We start from the raw sequence: 17257 nt of genomic DNA, 5'->3' as shown, positions 1-17257 counted from the left end.
CCCTTTTTTTTTGTAGCTCTGACTGATTAGATGGTCAAAAGTTCTGCTGAAGACTGCTGACTGGTCTTTCATTTTACATCAATAAGAGGCATCGAGGAATGTTTGAGGGGGCAGCTGTGCCTTCATAGAGACGTACTGGGAGAAAGCTGGCAGTTGATCAAGGGCACAACCATGACCTGACTCTGTTCCTTTTCCCCTGCAGATCGAGATTTTCAAGAAAGCTGGTTGGACAATCGTTTACCCACCGACTCCTCTCATCCCTGACGGTAAATGCAAATGGTCTTCTGTAATCAATCCTGGAGGAAAAAACACCAGCATCGCACCCTACTGACTGACTGACTGACTGACTAACTAATGTGGTGGGATCATGTTGCCGTAACAAATTACTTTGGGACAGCTGGGTTCACTCATTGTGATGTGGAACACTGCAGTCACCTTTCTGTGAATGTATTCCCGACGTCATTTACCAAAATTGCTGAAACGTGTTTGAGAAGGTGATGGCGAGGCTTATTCCTGAAGCATTGAAGACCAGAGTATTTTTTACCCTCAGGGCTGGTTGTTGTGTTGGGGGGGGGGGAGCGGAATTCATTCATTTGTGGGATTTGGGCGTTGCTGGCTGGTCAGCATTGAAAGCTCATTCTTATTTGCTCTTGAGAAGGTGGTGGTAACATTCCTTCTGGAACAGCTGCAGTCCACTTGCTGTGGGTTGATCCACAATGTCGGTAGGGAGGGAATTGCAGGATTTTGACCCAACGACTGTGAAGGAACACCAGTATATTTCCAAGTCAGGGTGGTGAGTGGCTTGGTGGGGAACTGGCAGGTGGTGGTATTCCCAAGTACCTGTTGCCCTTGTACTTCTAGATGGAAGAGGTTGTGGGTTTGGAAGGTGCTGTCTAAGGATCTTTGGTGAATTTCTGCAGTGCATCTTGTAGATAGTACACACTGCTGCTACTGAATGCCGGTGATAGAGGAATTGAACGTTTGTAGATGTGGTGCCAATCAAATGGGTTGCTTTGTCCTGGATAGTCATAGAATCATAGAGTTGTACAGCATGGAAACAGACCCTTCGGTCCAACCCGTCCATGCCGACCGGATATCCCAACCCAATCTAGTCCCACCTGCCAGCCACCTGGCCCATATCCCTCCAAATCCTTTCTATTCATATACCCATCCAAATGCCTCTTAAATATTGCAATTGTACCAGCCTCCACCACTTCCTCTGGCAGCTCATTCCATATACGTACCACCCTCTGTGTGAAAATGTTGCCCCCTGGGTCTCTTTTATATCTTTCCCCTCACACCCTAAATCTATGCCCTCTCGTTCTGGACTCCCCAACCACAGGGAAAAGACTTTGCCTATTTACCCTATCCATGCCCCTTATAATTTTGTAAACCTCTATAAGGTCACCCCTCAGCCTCCGACGCTCCAGGGAAAACAGCCCCAGCCTGTTTAGCCTCTCCCTGTAGCTCAGATCCTCCAACCCTGGCAACATCCTTGTAAATCTTTTATGAACCCTTACAAGTTTCACAACATCTTTCCGATAGGAAGGAGACCAGAATTGCACGCAATATTCCAACAGTGGCTTAACCAATGTCCTGTACAGCCGCAACATGACCTCACAACTCCTGTACTCAATATTCTGACCAATAAAGGAAAGCATACCAAACGCCTTCTTCACTATCCTATCTACCTGTTACTCCACTTTCAAGGAGCTATGAACCTGCACTCCAAGGTCTCATTGTTCAGCAACACTCCCTAGGACCTTACCATTAAGTGTATAAGTCCTGCTAAGATTTGCTTTCCCAAAATGCAGCACCTTGCATTTATCTGAATTAAACTCCATCTGCCACTTCTCAGCCCATTGGCCCATCTGGTCCAGATCCTATTGTAATCTGAGGTAACCCTCTTTGCTGTCCACTACACCTCCAGTTTTGGTGTCATCTGCAAACTTACTGACTGTACCTCTTATGCTCGCATCCAAATCATTTATGTAAATGACAAAAAGTAGAGGACCCAGCACCGATTCTTGTGGCACCCTATTGGTCACTGGCCTCCAGTCTGAAAAACAACCTTCCCCCACCTTCTACCTTTGAGCCAGTTCTGTATCCAAATGGCTAGTTCTCCCTGTATTCCATGAGATCTAACCTTGCTAATCAGTCTCCCATGGGGAACCTTGTCGAACACCTTACTGAAGTCCATATAGATCACATCTACCATTCTGCCCTCATCAATCCTCTTTGTTACTTCCTCAAAAAACTCAGTCAAGTTTGTGAGACATAATTTCCCACGCACAAAGCCATGTTGACTATCCCTAATCAGTCCTTGCCTTTCCAAATACGTGTACATCCTGACCCTCAGGATTCCCTCCAACAACTTGCCCACCACCATCGTCAGGCTCACTGCTCTATAGTTCCCTGGCTTGTCCTTACCATTCTTCTTAAACAGTGGCACCACATTAGCCTCCAGCCTTCTGGCACCTCACCTGTGACTATCGATGATACAAATATCTCAGCAAGAGGCCCAGCAATCACTCCTCTAGTTTCCCACAGAGTTCTAGGGTACACCTGATCAGGTCCTGGATGGTGTCACGCTTCTTAAGGTTTGTTGGAGCTGCATCCATCCGTCACAATCCTGACTTGTGCCTTGTAGACGGTGGATAGACTTTGGGGTGTCAGAAGGTGAGTTACTTGCCGCAGTATCACAAGCCTCTGACCTGCTCTTGTATTTATGAGCTGAGTCCAGTTGAGTTTGTGGTCAATGGTAACCCCAAGGATGTTGACAGTGGGGGATTCAGTGATGGTAATACCATTGAATGTCAAGGGGCAGTGGTTAGAATGTCTCTTATTGGTGACAGTCATTGTCTAGCATTTGTGTGGCGCAAATGTTATTTGCCACTGTCGGCCCAAGCCTGGATATTGCCCAGATTGTGTTGCATTTAAGCATGGACTGCTTCAGTATCTGAGGAGTCACAAAAGGTGCAGACCACTGTGCAATCATTGGCAAACATCCTCACTTCTGACCTTATGACAGAGGGAAGGTTATTGATGAAGCAGCTGAAGATTGTTGGGCCTAGGACACTACCATAAGGGACTCCTGCAGAGATGTCCTGGAGCTGAGATGACTGACCCTCCACAATTATCTTCCTTTGCAACATTGATGGTGCTGTGATACAGTTCCAGGTGAGGGTGTTGTGTGGTTCGGAGAGGTACTTGCTGGTGATGGCCTTCCAGTGTATATAGTGCATGGTAGAGACAGGTGGTTACAGGTTTGCAAAGTGCTGTTCATGGAGCTTTGGTGAGATATTGCAATACGTCTTGCATTTGTTGTACATTGCTCTCATTATAGTGAAGGTGAATGTTTGTGGATGTGGTGCCAATCAAGCCATGCTGTTTTGCCCTGGATGGTGTTAAGCTTCTTGAGTGTATTGGAGGTACACCATCTAAGCAAGGGGGGAGTATTCCATCACACATGTTGTCAGAGCCCATAGCCATTTCTTGGTACCACATGGAGTGAATTGAATAGGCTGAAGACTGGCATCTGTGATCCAGGGCTCTTCTAGAGAGCACCAAGATGGATCATTATTTAAAAATATTCAGGGGTATGGGGATAATATAGGAAAATGAGGTAGAAGAGAAGGTGTGATTTAATTGAGTGATTGAGAAGGGTCGAAGGGCCAAGTGGCCTATTCCTGCTCCTGTAAGTTTCCTATCACATGGCCACTGGGACTGGAAGGTATTGTTTGGTGGTGAGTGGGGGACCAATAAGCAGAAGTTAAGGTTTGTTTACAAAGGACTGATGGATGAATTGAAAGAGTTATGGCTATGTCCATTAGGCAAAAATATCATTACTTTCTTCATTTTTAATGAAGCTTTCTGATAGTTGTCATTCTGAATTAGTCTGGGAGAATTCACCTTTCCAGTCAGATGCAAGTGGAAAGGAATGAGTGCAGAGTGAGACGATGATCATTTTCAACAGGAGGTGAGAAATTGATTTTCCAACTAGCGGATTGCTGCACTTTGAGATGAGCTGTCAATCAGGAGAGAGGACTAGGGGCTGGAATTGGATTTAAAACTCAGAAAAAGTTACAGAGAACATGCCCCTGTTTTTAAAAAAAAGTTAGAAATTTCTTGAAGGTCAATTTATCTGGTCAGTTTATCAAATACATCTGTAACATTGTTCAAGAGCACCGATTGGCATAAACCCATGGTTTGAAGAGAGATTGTGATAATTCTATCTCATGTTTCTCCACAGATCATCCTATGTGGATGTCTTCCAAATGGATATCCATGAACGTTCTGATGTTGGATGAGAAGAGAGTGATGGTTGAAAGGGAAGAGACAACAATTCAAAAGATGTTTGAGAAACTAGGTAGTTCATGAATCATAATGACTTGTATTTCTTCGATTATAACACACTGCCTTCAGCTGCACTGTTTTGACAAGGAACCTTCTGCATTGCTGTCAGTATCAGGAACACTAAATCTCCTTCACTGACTTGGTATTGGTTCAAATTGGTATTTTTGAACTATTGATTATTTTACATGGCCACATTTTCCAGTCTGTTTGCAGAGTCCTGTGCCACGTTGCCTGGCACACTTTCATGGGTAGAGGAGTTAGTGTGCTATCCTAACTTTACTCAGTGTGATTACAGCCTGCAGCTCACTCCTTATTAATAGTTCTCCTTTCATGTGCACTCAGAACATAAGCTTGGGTCATTGTACTCCATCTCAATCAGACATGTTGCTCTGTTCTACTGTTGTTAGACCAACTGACTGTGATCATTAACCTTTCTTTTCTTGGATAGTGCTAACTCAAACTAATACTTTTTTACTTGATGATTGTTAAACAATAAAATACACATGAAAGAGCTGAATATTGGGAACAATCCACAGGCAATCTAGAGTAAGAGAGAGTGACAATTTTTAAAATTACTACTTATTATTAATTTTGAATAAACTAAAACTAGTATCAACATTGATAACCATGAAACTACTGCACTATCATGAAAACCCGTCTAGTTTGCTAATGTTCATTAAGGAAGAAAATTTGCTGTTCTTACTCTGTCTGGATTCCTGGGTTTCCAGACCCAAAGCAATGTGATTGACTCTATGACTCTGACTCTGACTGAGCCTCTGAAATGGTTGAGCAAACGACACAACTAAAATATGGCTCACCACCTTCTCAGGGAATTAGGGATGGACAGTAATTACTGTCCTTGATAGTGATGCCCAAATCCTGTGAATACATTTTTAAAAAAGGTAGTCCAATACTTCACAAAGTTCTAGAAACGTAGAAAAAAAAAGTTAAAAGTAAGAGAAGGCAAGTCAACCCACTCCACAATTCAACTCAATCATGCCTGATTCTTTATTTGAACACCTTACTCCTGCTGCCACACTCCCCATAACCAGTTTACACTTTTAGCTTATAGAGATCTATGTTGTTCTGAATTATACTCAGTTTCTTGGCCTTCATAGATTTCTTTGGTAGGGAATTCATCCAAGTGAAGAAACTTCTCCACATCTTGGTCCAAAATGTATCCTGAGTCTGTGACTGCCCCAATCAGGGAAACATCATCCTTGCACCCAGTTTGTCCAACCCTGTCGGAATTTTGTTTGATTCAATAAGATCCCTTTTCATTCTTCTAAACTTGAGGAAATCCAGCTCCAGTCGACCCAACCTCTTCTCATCCACCAGCCCAGAAATCACTCTGGTGAAACTTCATTGCACTCCTTCTATGGCAAGTATGTCTTTTCATAGGTTAAGGAGACCAAAGCTGCAAGTAGTACTCTGAATGTGGTCTCACCAAGGGCTTGTACTGCTGCAGTAAGACTTCCTTGCTCAAACTCTCTTGCAAAGAAAGGCCAGCATGCCATTCTCCCCTAACTGCTTTCTTCTGCATACTTGCTTTCAATGTCTGGTACATAAGGGCAACCAACTCCCAACATTCCCCAATCTATCAACAATGAAACAATACTCTGCCATTCTGATTTTCCAAAAGAAGTGAACAACTTAACACTTATCCACTCACTCAGTAAAATCACCCAGAAATCCTACTTCCTCGTCATCACTCACAATCCTAATTTTGTGTCATCAGTAAACTTGGAAATACTATACTTGATTGCCTCATCCAAATTGTTGATTGTGTTTTTCTGAAAAAATCCAAAACTCAATTTTTGACCTTCCTTATCATTCAATTTCTTTTAATTTCTTTAATTCCTTAGAATCCACTTTTAAAGAAAATAATCCTTTTGTGTTAAAGCCTGGGAATCTATCTTGAGTATTGTTACCGTTCAACTCAATTGATTAGATTGCACGATGCACTGAGCTCAGGCTGAAACTAACTGCTGTTTAGTCATGATGTGGAGAAGCTGGTGTTGGACTGGGGTGTACAAAGTTACAAATCACACAACACCAGGTTATAGTCCAACAGGTTTAATTGGAAGCACTAGCTTTTTGAGCACTGCTCCTTCGTCAGGTGGTTGTGGAGTGCATAAGTTTACAGTGTGATGTAACTGAAATTATACAGTGAAAAATACCTTGATTGTTTGATGAGTCTCTCATCTGTTAGAATGACCATGTTAGTTTCACTTCTTTCGTATGTAAATCACAAAACCTTTTATAAAAGTTCCATTCTTAGGTTTACTATAACAATTGGTGTCAGTGCAGATAAGATGTTGAGATGTTGAAGGTGTTTGTCCCCGTGTTCCCTGTCTGTGCCATAATGCTTAGACTGATTCTAATCTAAAAAAGAGAGTTAACAGAGTCTTAAAAAAAGTTTTGTGACTTATATATGAAAAAAGTGAAACTATCATGGTCATTCTAACAAATGAGAGACTTAACAATCAAAGTATTTTTCAATGTGTAATTTCAGTTATATCACACTGTAAACTTTTGCTATAAATTCCATGTCTTACAATGTTATACTCCACAACCACCTGATGAAGGAGTGTCTCTCAGAAAGCTAGTGCTTCCAATTAAACCTGTTGGACTATAACCTGTTGTTGTGTGATTTGTAGCTTTGTCTTTAGTCAGTTAGCTAATCAGACTCATCTCTCCTTCCAGAAAAACCAATTTGAGTCAGGAATTGAATGGCCACATGAATGTTAAGACTATAGTATGATGAACATAAATCAAACTGATTTTAGTTACTCCGTTTTATGAAGGGTTGAGGGGTGGGTCTGGGTGGGATGCTCTTCAAAGGGTCAGTGTGGACTCGATGGGCTAAATGGCCTGCTTGTATACTGTAGGGATTCAATGGTATCTTCCTTAATGTCTGTTCTGTAAGTGTATTTGTTATTTTTACAGTTAAAGGTTCACTTTTCCAATGGCTTAGTATTTTTCGAAACCTCATCTAAATTATAATCTTACAAATTCTTTACAAATTTATATTGTTGAATGTAAAGTTCTTGATGCCCTCTTAAAAGGATTAACATTAAATTTTACCAGGACTGCAGGGTGGAGTGAGCATTGATGCGATTGGAAACATGAAAATTTAATCATTTTTCATTTGAAAAGAGCAAGATAGGTTCAGCAATGTGTTTGTTGAAAATTTCACCTCATCACCACTCCTGGAGTAGAATTAGGCTCAATGTTGGGAACGTTGGCATCCATTAGGTGTAATTCTCCACTGTTCACCCATACATTTCACAGCTGGTGTGTTTTGGGTTGTTGCACACTCTCTGCCTTTGCTGCTGTTTGACTAACTTGCTACTGGCAGGTGGTACTTCTGACATCAGGACACAACCAGTAATGCAGACAGTAACTTTAATCTGAGGCCCAGCTGCTGTACTCAGTGAACAAGGTGCAGAAGATTTGACATTCTAGAGTCTTAATGTGCTAACGTGAGGACTCCTTCCTTCCCTACTTATTTAATCAATTCACATTGCCTCTGAGAGCTCTTTGTCTTTTCTTTTGGGGTTCTTAATCAAGGCTCTGGTTATTTATTATTTTTCTGCTTTTGGAAAAACCTTGGTGCCAGAACTTGCCCGATGATTGCCTACCAATCTCCATATGAGTGCATCAGGCTCTGTTACTGTGTTCCTGCTTCCCAAGCTCCAACCTACCAGATCATACCATTGAAGCAATGGGTCCTGTCCTCATGGGTCTTCAGATTTTGGTGTGAGAATTACAGCTCAGTAAATCATATTACCACTATTATAAGACCACATTGGGGTTATCAAGTAACTAGTCTACTATTAACTCAATTTTTTTCTTGTTTTCCTTCTCCAGGAATTGCAACAATTAAAGTTGCCATCCGCCATGCAAATTCATTGGGGGGAGGCTTTCATTGCTGGACATGTGACATTCGTCGCCATGGCACTCTCCAATCGTATTTTGACTGAGTATTGTAGGGGATCATGTCATTAATAATTAAAAGGCTAATGAAAAATTGATCTTTATTTCAGGGGCCTGGAATACAAAGAGATGAAAATTTTGTTTGTGAAATACGGTGTTCTGGCAAAATAGGTTTCATAGACTAGACTTCTATTTACTTAATGGTAGAAGATAAACATTAATTAAGGTGATTAATAAAATTGAAGGATGTGATAGAGCAGATAGAGTAAAATTCTGCTTGGGGGAATCTTAAACATGTGAATTATTTCAAACTTTGAGCTCAGCCATTGGGGGTAATGCCAGCAAACACTTCACACAAAGGGGTTGGGTTTTAGACTGAGACAGCACTAAGGCCAGTTGCTCCATTGTGCCTATGTCTAATATTTGTAAGAACAAGACAGTTCCTCAGTCCCATGCTTTTCCTCCACTACCCTGACCATTATGTCCTTCAAATATTTATCAATTCCTTTGGTAGATCTGTTGCTGAATATCCTTCCTCTGCATTTTATAGACTGTATACTGTAGATGAAAACAACTCACTGTGTAAAGTCTTCTTCCTCAATTCACCTCTGGTTCTTTTGCCACCTATGTTAAATGTATTCTCTTGATTTACTAATCCTTCTGCAATGTCTATAGTTTCTCCTCTCTCTCATCTGAAGTCTGTCATCCCAGGACCCATTCTAATAAAACTCCATTGCTTTCTCCCCAAGGCCTCAAACTCCTTCCTAAAGTGTGGAATTATACACAATATATCAGCCATTTGCTTTTGTATTTCATGCCTCTATCAATAAAGCCAATGATCCCATACACTTATGCCACAATCTCTCAATTTGTCTTATTATCATCAAATTTGGTGTTAATATACTTCCCAGCTCTCTTTGTTCCTCCACCCTCTTTAAAATTATAACCTTTTAATAATATTGCCTTTTACCATTCTTTCTACTGTAACAAATCATATCGATTGGTTGTTGAAATTAAATGCTCCCCCAGAAAAGATGGATATGGAGAAATTGTTGGTATTCAAGGTTAGTAATTGATCTGATATAATATCAGAACAAGTTTCAAGGCTGGAATGGCCTGTTCATTTTCCTTTGATAACTGGAATTGGACCTGAACACCAACCCAAGCTGGTGAATCACTTTGGTTAAGCACATGCATGAACTCTAGGTTTATTTTGAACAATGCCTTTTTGCTTAAAGCTTCCTTTCATCATTTATTCTTTCTTTCAGAGAACGTGTTAAAATTCCCTTGTGATCTACAACAGAGGTTCTCTGGCTAGCTTCCAAACATTTCCTCTTCTTCTAATGAGACTGGCATTGCAACTTCCCCTGTGAAAGTCAGCAGTTGTTTCAGGGTAATTGACAGGCTATACCTGCTCTTCCCTTTACCCATGACATTCTCATTACTGGAAATTTGGTTAGTTACTACACTGGATCATTTTATATTTTTTGTTAAATTGACAGGAATTTTATCAAGGACCATATTTGTATTTGATGTTTGAATTGGCAATTGTACAATACCCATATAAAAACAAAATGTCTCTTGTCTCAATTTGACGGCCAAATCAAGGCAAATGATTTGCCAAATTTTGTAAATGTTGGCACATACCCACACCGTGTCAGCTGGTGCTCAAATCACATCTCTTTCTGGACAATGACTGGGCAAATCTGTGTAATTGCTGCTTTACAATGACATCTCAGTGCTTGGCTGAAGATCACAAGATGATTGCTAATACTTTGCATAATATTCAATCAGCCACACGTGGGATTCCTTTTTGTGAAGCCGTTTTAAAAGTTAACGAGTCTTTTGAATACAAAAACAATAATTTCTGTCCTCAACTATTTTGTTTTAGGTCTCAAAATGTCCCTTCTAGGTTTTGTTTGAATGCTTGAGTCAGTTGAACCCTGGAACCTGGTTGCCGCACTGTCCCTCAAACACTGCCAGCAGCTAAAAGTTGTGCTGTAGTTTTCTGTTTAGAAATCATTTTAAAAAGATGGTATTCACAGATTTAAAGCTGTTTACTTCAGGGATTTTACTTTTGTAAACTGATCCTTGGACCAGACAGCGGAAGAATAGAGACGGCTTTAAAAACACTTGTCCAGGGGAGGGTGCTGCAGTCTGACTGTTTGGAAAGTGCTTGCTATTCAGGAACTGGAGTTAACCCTTCCTTAACAAAAACATAATTTGAAGGTACCAGTGTTGGACTGGGGTGGACAAAGTTAAAAATTACACAACACCAGGTTATAGTCCAAAAGATTTATTTGGAAGCATTAGCTTTCAAGGCACTGCGTCGTCTTCAGGTGGCTGTGGAACAGAACAACAAGACACGTAACTTATAGCAAAAGGGTTACAGTGTCATGGAGCTGTAATGATCTATTAAACAAACTTAGGTTAAGTCTTTCATCTTTTACAATGGGATATGCTAGTTTCGGTTCTTCAATATGTAAATCCCAGAACTCCTTTTAAGTTACATTCTCAAAATAGCTTCAGCTTTTCTAACAATAGGTGCCATCTCAGCTCAGACAATGCATTATCTCCTTTTCCACCTATCCACTCCACCTTCTCCTCCCTGACCTATCACCTTCATCCCTTCCCCCACTCACCCATTGTACTCTATGCTCCTTTCTCCCCACCCCCACCATACTCTAGCTTATCTCTCCACGCTTCAGGCTCACTGCCTTTATTCCTGATGAAGGGCTTTTGCCCGAAACATCAATTTCGAAGCTACTTGGATGCTGCCTGAACTGCTGTGCTCTTCCAGCACTACTAATCCAGAATCTGGTTTCCAGCATCTGCAGTCATTGTTTTTACCACTTAAAGGTGTGAGGTTAAAGTCTGTCTGTGTCTCAATGTTGAGTCAGATTGGTTCTATTTGTAAAGTGGGACTTACAGAATCTTAAATGGATTTATGCAGTTTGTGAGCAAAATAAAATGTAATTCTGCAAATACAAATTCACCCCACAAACTTACATGTGTGTGTGCAGAAGACAGAATGTGTGTGTGTGTGTGTGTGTGAGAGAGAGAGATGGGATGTAAGTCTGTGAGAGGGTGTGTGCGTGGGTGTGAGTGTGGCAGGTGTACGTATGTACATATGAGAGAATGCTTGTGTATGAGAGAGGGTCTGCGTGAGTGTGTGAATATGTAGATGTTTGTGTGTGTGTGTGTGTTGAGAGAGTGAATAGTGCAGTGGGGTCAACTGTAGTGTGACATGAACCCAAGGTCCCAGTTGAGGCCATTCCAATGGGTACTGAACTTGGCTATCAGCCTCTGCTCAGCCAGTTCGCATTGTTGCCTGTCCTGAAGTCCGCCTTGGAGGCTGGTCACCTGAAGGTCCGAGGCTGAATGTCCTGGACCGCTGAAGTATTCCTGACTGGGAGGGAACATTCTTGCCTGGTGATTGTTGTATGGTTCTGGATTAGTGGTGCTGGAAGAGCACAGCAGTTCAGGCAGGATCCAAGTAGCTTTGTGTCCATTCATCCGTTGTCATAGTCTCTGCTTGGTCTCGCCAATGTACCATGCCTCAGGGCATCCTTGCCTGCAGCGAATGAGATAGACAATGTTGGCTGAATCACATGAGTACCTGCTGCATACACGTTGGGTGGTGACACTCTGACATGTCTTGCAGTGGTTCTCGTGCCAGGGTTGTATGGTCTGTTTGAAGTTTGGTGGTTGTTTTCAGGTGAGGAATGGAGGTGTGGGGAAGGTCTTGGTGAGGTGCCCATCCTCACTGATAATGTGTTGCAGGTGGCAAAGAACATGGCGTAGTTTTTTGTAACCTTTTGTTATAAATTCTGTGTCTTGTGGTCCTGCTGCACAACCACCTGATGAAGAGGCAGTATCTTGCAAGCTAATGCTTCCAAGTAAACCTGTTGAACTATTACCTGCTGTCATGTGATTTTTAACTTTAACAAAAACAGGAGGTGTTGGAAAAGCTCTGCAGGTCTGGCAGCATCTGTGGAGAGAAATCAAATTCACTGTTTCGGGTCCAATGACCCTTTCTCAGGATACATAAGCATTTCTTCGCCCACTTTTGCTGGTAGGGGTTTTGCATTTTTTTGGTCCTCTTGAATTTTGCTGTTGGAATATTTTCATATATAGAAAGGAGCCAGTCTCAGAGACTGATTTGATACCCACTTCTTGGGACTAACTTTCGTTAGTGAAAGTTGGGAATTCTGTTCTTGAAGCAGACATAACCACTACACCCTGGTCTGAATCCTAGATGACCTCTCTCCCTCCTGGTAATCGTCATAGGCCACTCTTTCCTCAGAACTGTGCGATAGGATTTAGCAGCTCAATATTGCAAACACTATTTCCTTCCGTTAAAACAGATGACTGTGTTGAAAACTTGATACTCTCAGTAAAAATGAGGTTTAGTATGCAATACTTCAATGGTTTGTTCGTATTTTTCTGCAATATGTTATGAACATTGTAAGTGATTTTTAGTTCATTTGTTATTCTCAATAAAAGCTTAATTGCATCTTATTTCTGGTGTTGAGTTTAAATTGTTTGAATGGACTGAAGTTCAGAATTGTGTTTGAGAATCAAATGTTTACACAAATTCTGTGGCGTGGTGAATTTGGTGGGAATTCAATTTGAATGTGACCAGTGATGCACCACAGAATCAGAGCTGGGTCCACTACTTTTCATCATTTATATAAATGATTTGGATGTGAACGGAGGAGTTATAGTTAGTAACTTTGCCGATATCGCCAAAATTGGAGTGTAGTGGACAGTAAAGAAGGTTACCTCAGATTACAGTGTAATCTTGACCAGATGGGCCAATGGGCTGAGGAGTGGCAGATGGAGTTTAATTCAGATAAATGCGAAGTACTGCATTTTGGGAAAGTAAATCAAAGCAGGACTTATACACTTAATGGTAAGGTCTGAGGGAGTGTTGCTGAACAAAGAGTGCAGGTTCATAGCTCCTTGAAAGTAGTGTTGCAGATAGATAGGATAGTGAAGAAGGCGTTTGGTATGCTTTCCTTTATTGGTCAGAATATTAAATATAGGAGTTGGGAGGTCACGTTGTGGCTGTACAGGACATTGGTTAGGCCACTTTTGGAAAACTGCACGCAATTCTGGTCTGCCTCCGATCGAAAGGATGTTGTGAAACTTGAAAGGGTTCAGAAAAGATTTAATAGGATGTTGCCAGGGTTGGAGGATTTGAGTTATAAAGAGAGGCTGAATAGGCTGGGGCTATTTATCCTGGAGTGTTGGAGGCTGAGGTGTGACCTTATAGAGGTTTATAAAATCATGAGGGGCATGGAGAGAATAAATAGACAAGGTCTTTGCCCTGGGGTGGAGAGTCCAGATCTAGAGGACATAGGTTTGGCTGAGAGGGGAAAGATATAAAAGGGACTTAAAGGGCACCTTTTTCATGCAGAGAGTGGTACGTGTATGGAATGAGCTGCCAGAGCAAATGGTGCAGGCTGGTACAATTGCAACATTTAAAAGACATCTGGACGGCTATATGAATAGGAAGGGTTTAGAGGGATATGGGCCAAGTGCTGGCAAATGGCACTAGTTTAGGTTAGGATATCTGGTTGGCATGGACGATTTGGAGCAAAGGGTCTGTTTTTGTGCTGTCCATCTCTATGGCTCTCTGAATGCAGCCAGCCAGTGTGAGAGTGGGACCTGAATGCCATTCATGTCTCCTCCCTGGCAGCTCAGCTCCAAGGACTGGGCAATGGATTCTCTCTGTCTCCTGAACAGAGAGGTTACTCGGGAAAATGGCCAGACCCATGTTCCCTCGTACATTCGACCCATCATCCTGCACAGTGTGTCTGGGGAATGAACTCGCCTTTGAAAGCCACAATTGACTCTAATCCACCACTGAACCCATTCCAGATGTTAATCAACCACTGCACACAATTGTCTTCATGACCCCATAACTTTTTTCAATCATAGAATCCCTACGGTGAGGAAGCAGGTATTTAAGTCCGCACCAACCTTCTCAAGAGTATCCCATCCCAACCATGCATTTCCAATGGCTAATCCACCTAACCTGCACACCTTTGGACTGTGGGAGGAAATACACACAGACATGGGGAGAATACACAAACTCCACACAGACAATCGCCCAAGAGTTAAATTTAATCTGGGTCCTTGGCATTGTGAGGTAGCAGTGCTGACACTGAGCTATCATGCTGCCCTTAAATGTATGCTCTGATTCTTGATCCTCCAATGCCAACAATTACTGTTGACCAGACCCTTCACGGATTTTGAATCCCTCATTTCCAAGGAGCAGTCCCAGCTTCTATAATCTATCCAATAATGGAAGTTCCTCGTTACTGGAACTATTCTTATGATTTTTTTTCTGCACCCCCTCTAAAACCTTTACATCCTTGTCGATGTTTACTGCTGACGACCGAGCATAATATACTAGTTGAGGCCGAACCAGTCATTTATAAATGATAATCTCCTTTTGTATTCTTTGCTCTTATTTATGATCCAGAAAATGTAATGCTTTATTAACGGTGTTCTCAAACCGTTGGCCCTTCAATGAATTGTTTAATACAAAAATCAGAAACAGGAGTATGCCTTTTAGCTCCTTGAGCTTGCTCTGCCAATCAATAAGATCATGGCTGATCTGAATGTGGCTTTAACTCCACTTTCCTACAATCCCTCAATCTTGACTCTGCAGTTGGTCAAAAATCTATTTCACCCAACCTTGAATACATTCAAAGACCCAGCCTCCAGTCCTCTCTTAGGATTGGTTGACTGGCCGGAGAGTGGGGATAATGGGGTTTTTTTCAGGATGGCAGCCAGTGGCTAGTGGAGTTCCATGTTGGGACCAAAACTATTCATGTTATACATTAATGATCTGGATGAAAGAACTGTGGGCGCTGTTGTTAATTTTGCAAGTGACACAAAGATAGGAGGAGCAAGAAGAGTTGAGGAAGCAGGGAAGCTGTAGAAGGTCCGGTTAGGAGAATGGGCAGAGGAGGAGCAAGTGGAATACAATGTGAAAAAGTGTGAGGGTATACATTTTGGTAGGAAAAATAGAGGCATAGACTATTTTCTAAATGGTGAAAGGCTTCAGAAATCTGAAGCACTAAAGGACTTAAATGTCCTAGTTCAAGACTCCCTGAAGATTAACATGCAGGTTCAGTTGGCAGTACGGAGGCCAATGCAATGTTAGCTTTCATTACAAGAAGACTAGGATATAAGAGCAGAGGTGTACTGCTGAGATTGTATAAGGCTCTAGTCAAACCATATTTGGAATGTTGTGAGCAGTTTTGTGCCCTGCATCTAAGGAAGGATGTGTTGGCCATTGAAAGGGTCCAGAAGAAGTTTATAAGAATGATCCCAGGGATGAAGGGTTTGTCATGTAAGAAGCAGCTGATGACTCTGGGTCTGTACTCATGGAATCATAGTGTCATCCAGCACAGAAACAGACCCTTCGGTCCAATCAGTCCATGCAGAATACAATCCCAAACTAGTCCCACCTGCCTGATCCTGGCCCATATTCATGTATCGAGCCAAATGTCTTTTAAATGTTGTAATTTTAACCACATCCACCACTCCCTCAAGAGGTTCATTCCACAGGCGAACCACCCTCTGTGTTAAACCTTTTTCCTTCATGTCTTTTTAAAATCTGTCTCCATTCACCTAGTCTTGAAATCCCTCATCTTAGGGAAAAGACAACTACCATTAACTCTATTTATACCCCTCATTATTTTATAAACTTCTATGAAGTCGCTTCACAATCCCCTACGCTCCAGTGAAAACGTCCCAGCCTATCCAGCTTTTATTTCTAACTCAAATCTTCCATACCTGGTAAATATCCTTCATATAACTGGGCAACCAGAACTGGACACAGTATTCCAGAAGAAGCTTCACCAATGTCCTGTACAACCTCAACATGACTTCTAACTGTATACACAAAGGACTGAGCAATTAAGACAAGCATGCTCAATGCCGTTTTAACCACTCTGTCTACATGTGATGCAAACTTCAAAGAACCCATGTACCTGAACTCCTACGTACCTCTGTTCTACAACACTACCCAAGGCTGTACTATTAATTGTATAAGTCCTACCCTTGTTTGTTGTACCAAAATGCAATACCTTGCATTTATCCATATTGAACCCCATCTGCCATTTTTCAGCCCATTGACTCACATAGGACCCCAGGGCACAGCTTCTGAGTGAAGGGTTAACCCTTTACAACTGAGATGAGGAGGAATTTCTTCAACCAGAGGGTGGTAGATCTGTGGAACTCAACAGTGGGCTGTGGAGGTCAATTGTTGATTGTATTTAAGATAGAGGTGGATAGGTTCTTGATTAGTAAGAGGATCAAGAATTACAGGGATGAGGCAGGAGCATGGGGCTGATGAAGGGCTCATGCCCGAAACGTCGATTCTCCTGTTCCTTGGATGCTGCCTGACCTGCTGCGCTTTTCCAGCAACACATTTTCAGCTAAGAAACAAATGAGCCATGATTGAATGGAGCCTAATTCTGCTCTTATATCTTACAGTCTTTTGAGAATTATAAGGCTAACTACCTCAGAGAGAAAAAGAAAGTGTCCTTTTCTCAGCCTTAAATGGGAGAGCCCGAAGTTTAAAACTGTGTTCCCCTAGTTGAACAGCTTCGGTCAAGTCCCATCAGATTCTTTCTGTGTTCAATAAGATCTTCTTTTATTATTCTTAACCTGCTCAACTTTTCATCATTTGATAAACCATCATTTCAGGATGAGTAAGTCTTAGAACTGCTAATAATGCAATTTTATCATTTCTGAACAAAGGAAATTATGCAGATAGTCGTTGAGTTGTACAGCTCAGAAACAGACCCTTCAGACCAACTCATCCATGCTGATCAGATATCCTAAATTAATCTAGTCCTATTTGCCAGCATTTGGCCATATCCCTCTAAACCCTTCCTATTCATCGTCCCATCCAGATGTCTTTTAAATGTAGTAATTG

The 17257-nt window shown here is 41.7% G+C and overlaps 1 protein-coding gene across 1 annotated transcript in view; it reads left to right on the top strand.

Moving 5' to 3' along the window:
* gatm (glycine amidinotransferase (L-arginine:glycine amidinotransferase)) overlaps positions 1-12816 on the top strand; it is a 45203-nt gene extending 32387 nt beyond the window's left edge. Inside the window, exons 7-9 of the mRNA XM_072565415.1 lie at positions 203-266; positions 4253-4369; positions 8230-12816. Of these exons, the coding sequence (XP_072421516.1) occupies positions 203-266; positions 4253-4369; positions 8230-8342 (294 nt within the window). The 3' untranslated portion in view covers positions 8343-12816. The remainder of the gene's footprint in view (positions 1-202; positions 267-4252; positions 4370-8229) is intronic.
* The last annotated feature ends 4441 nt before the right edge of the window (positions 12817-17257 follow it).

This window comes from Chiloscyllium punctatum, chromosome 48 (assembly GCF_047496795.1).
Source record: "Chiloscyllium punctatum isolate Juve2018m chromosome 48, sChiPun1.3, whole genome shotgun sequence".
NCBI classification, from domain to species: Eukaryota; Metazoa; Chordata; class Chondrichthyes; order Orectolobiformes; family Hemiscylliidae; genus Chiloscyllium; species Chiloscyllium punctatum.
The sequence above is the reverse complement of the archived record's forward strand: the minus strand, read 5'-3'. Positions and strand labels throughout refer to the sequence as shown.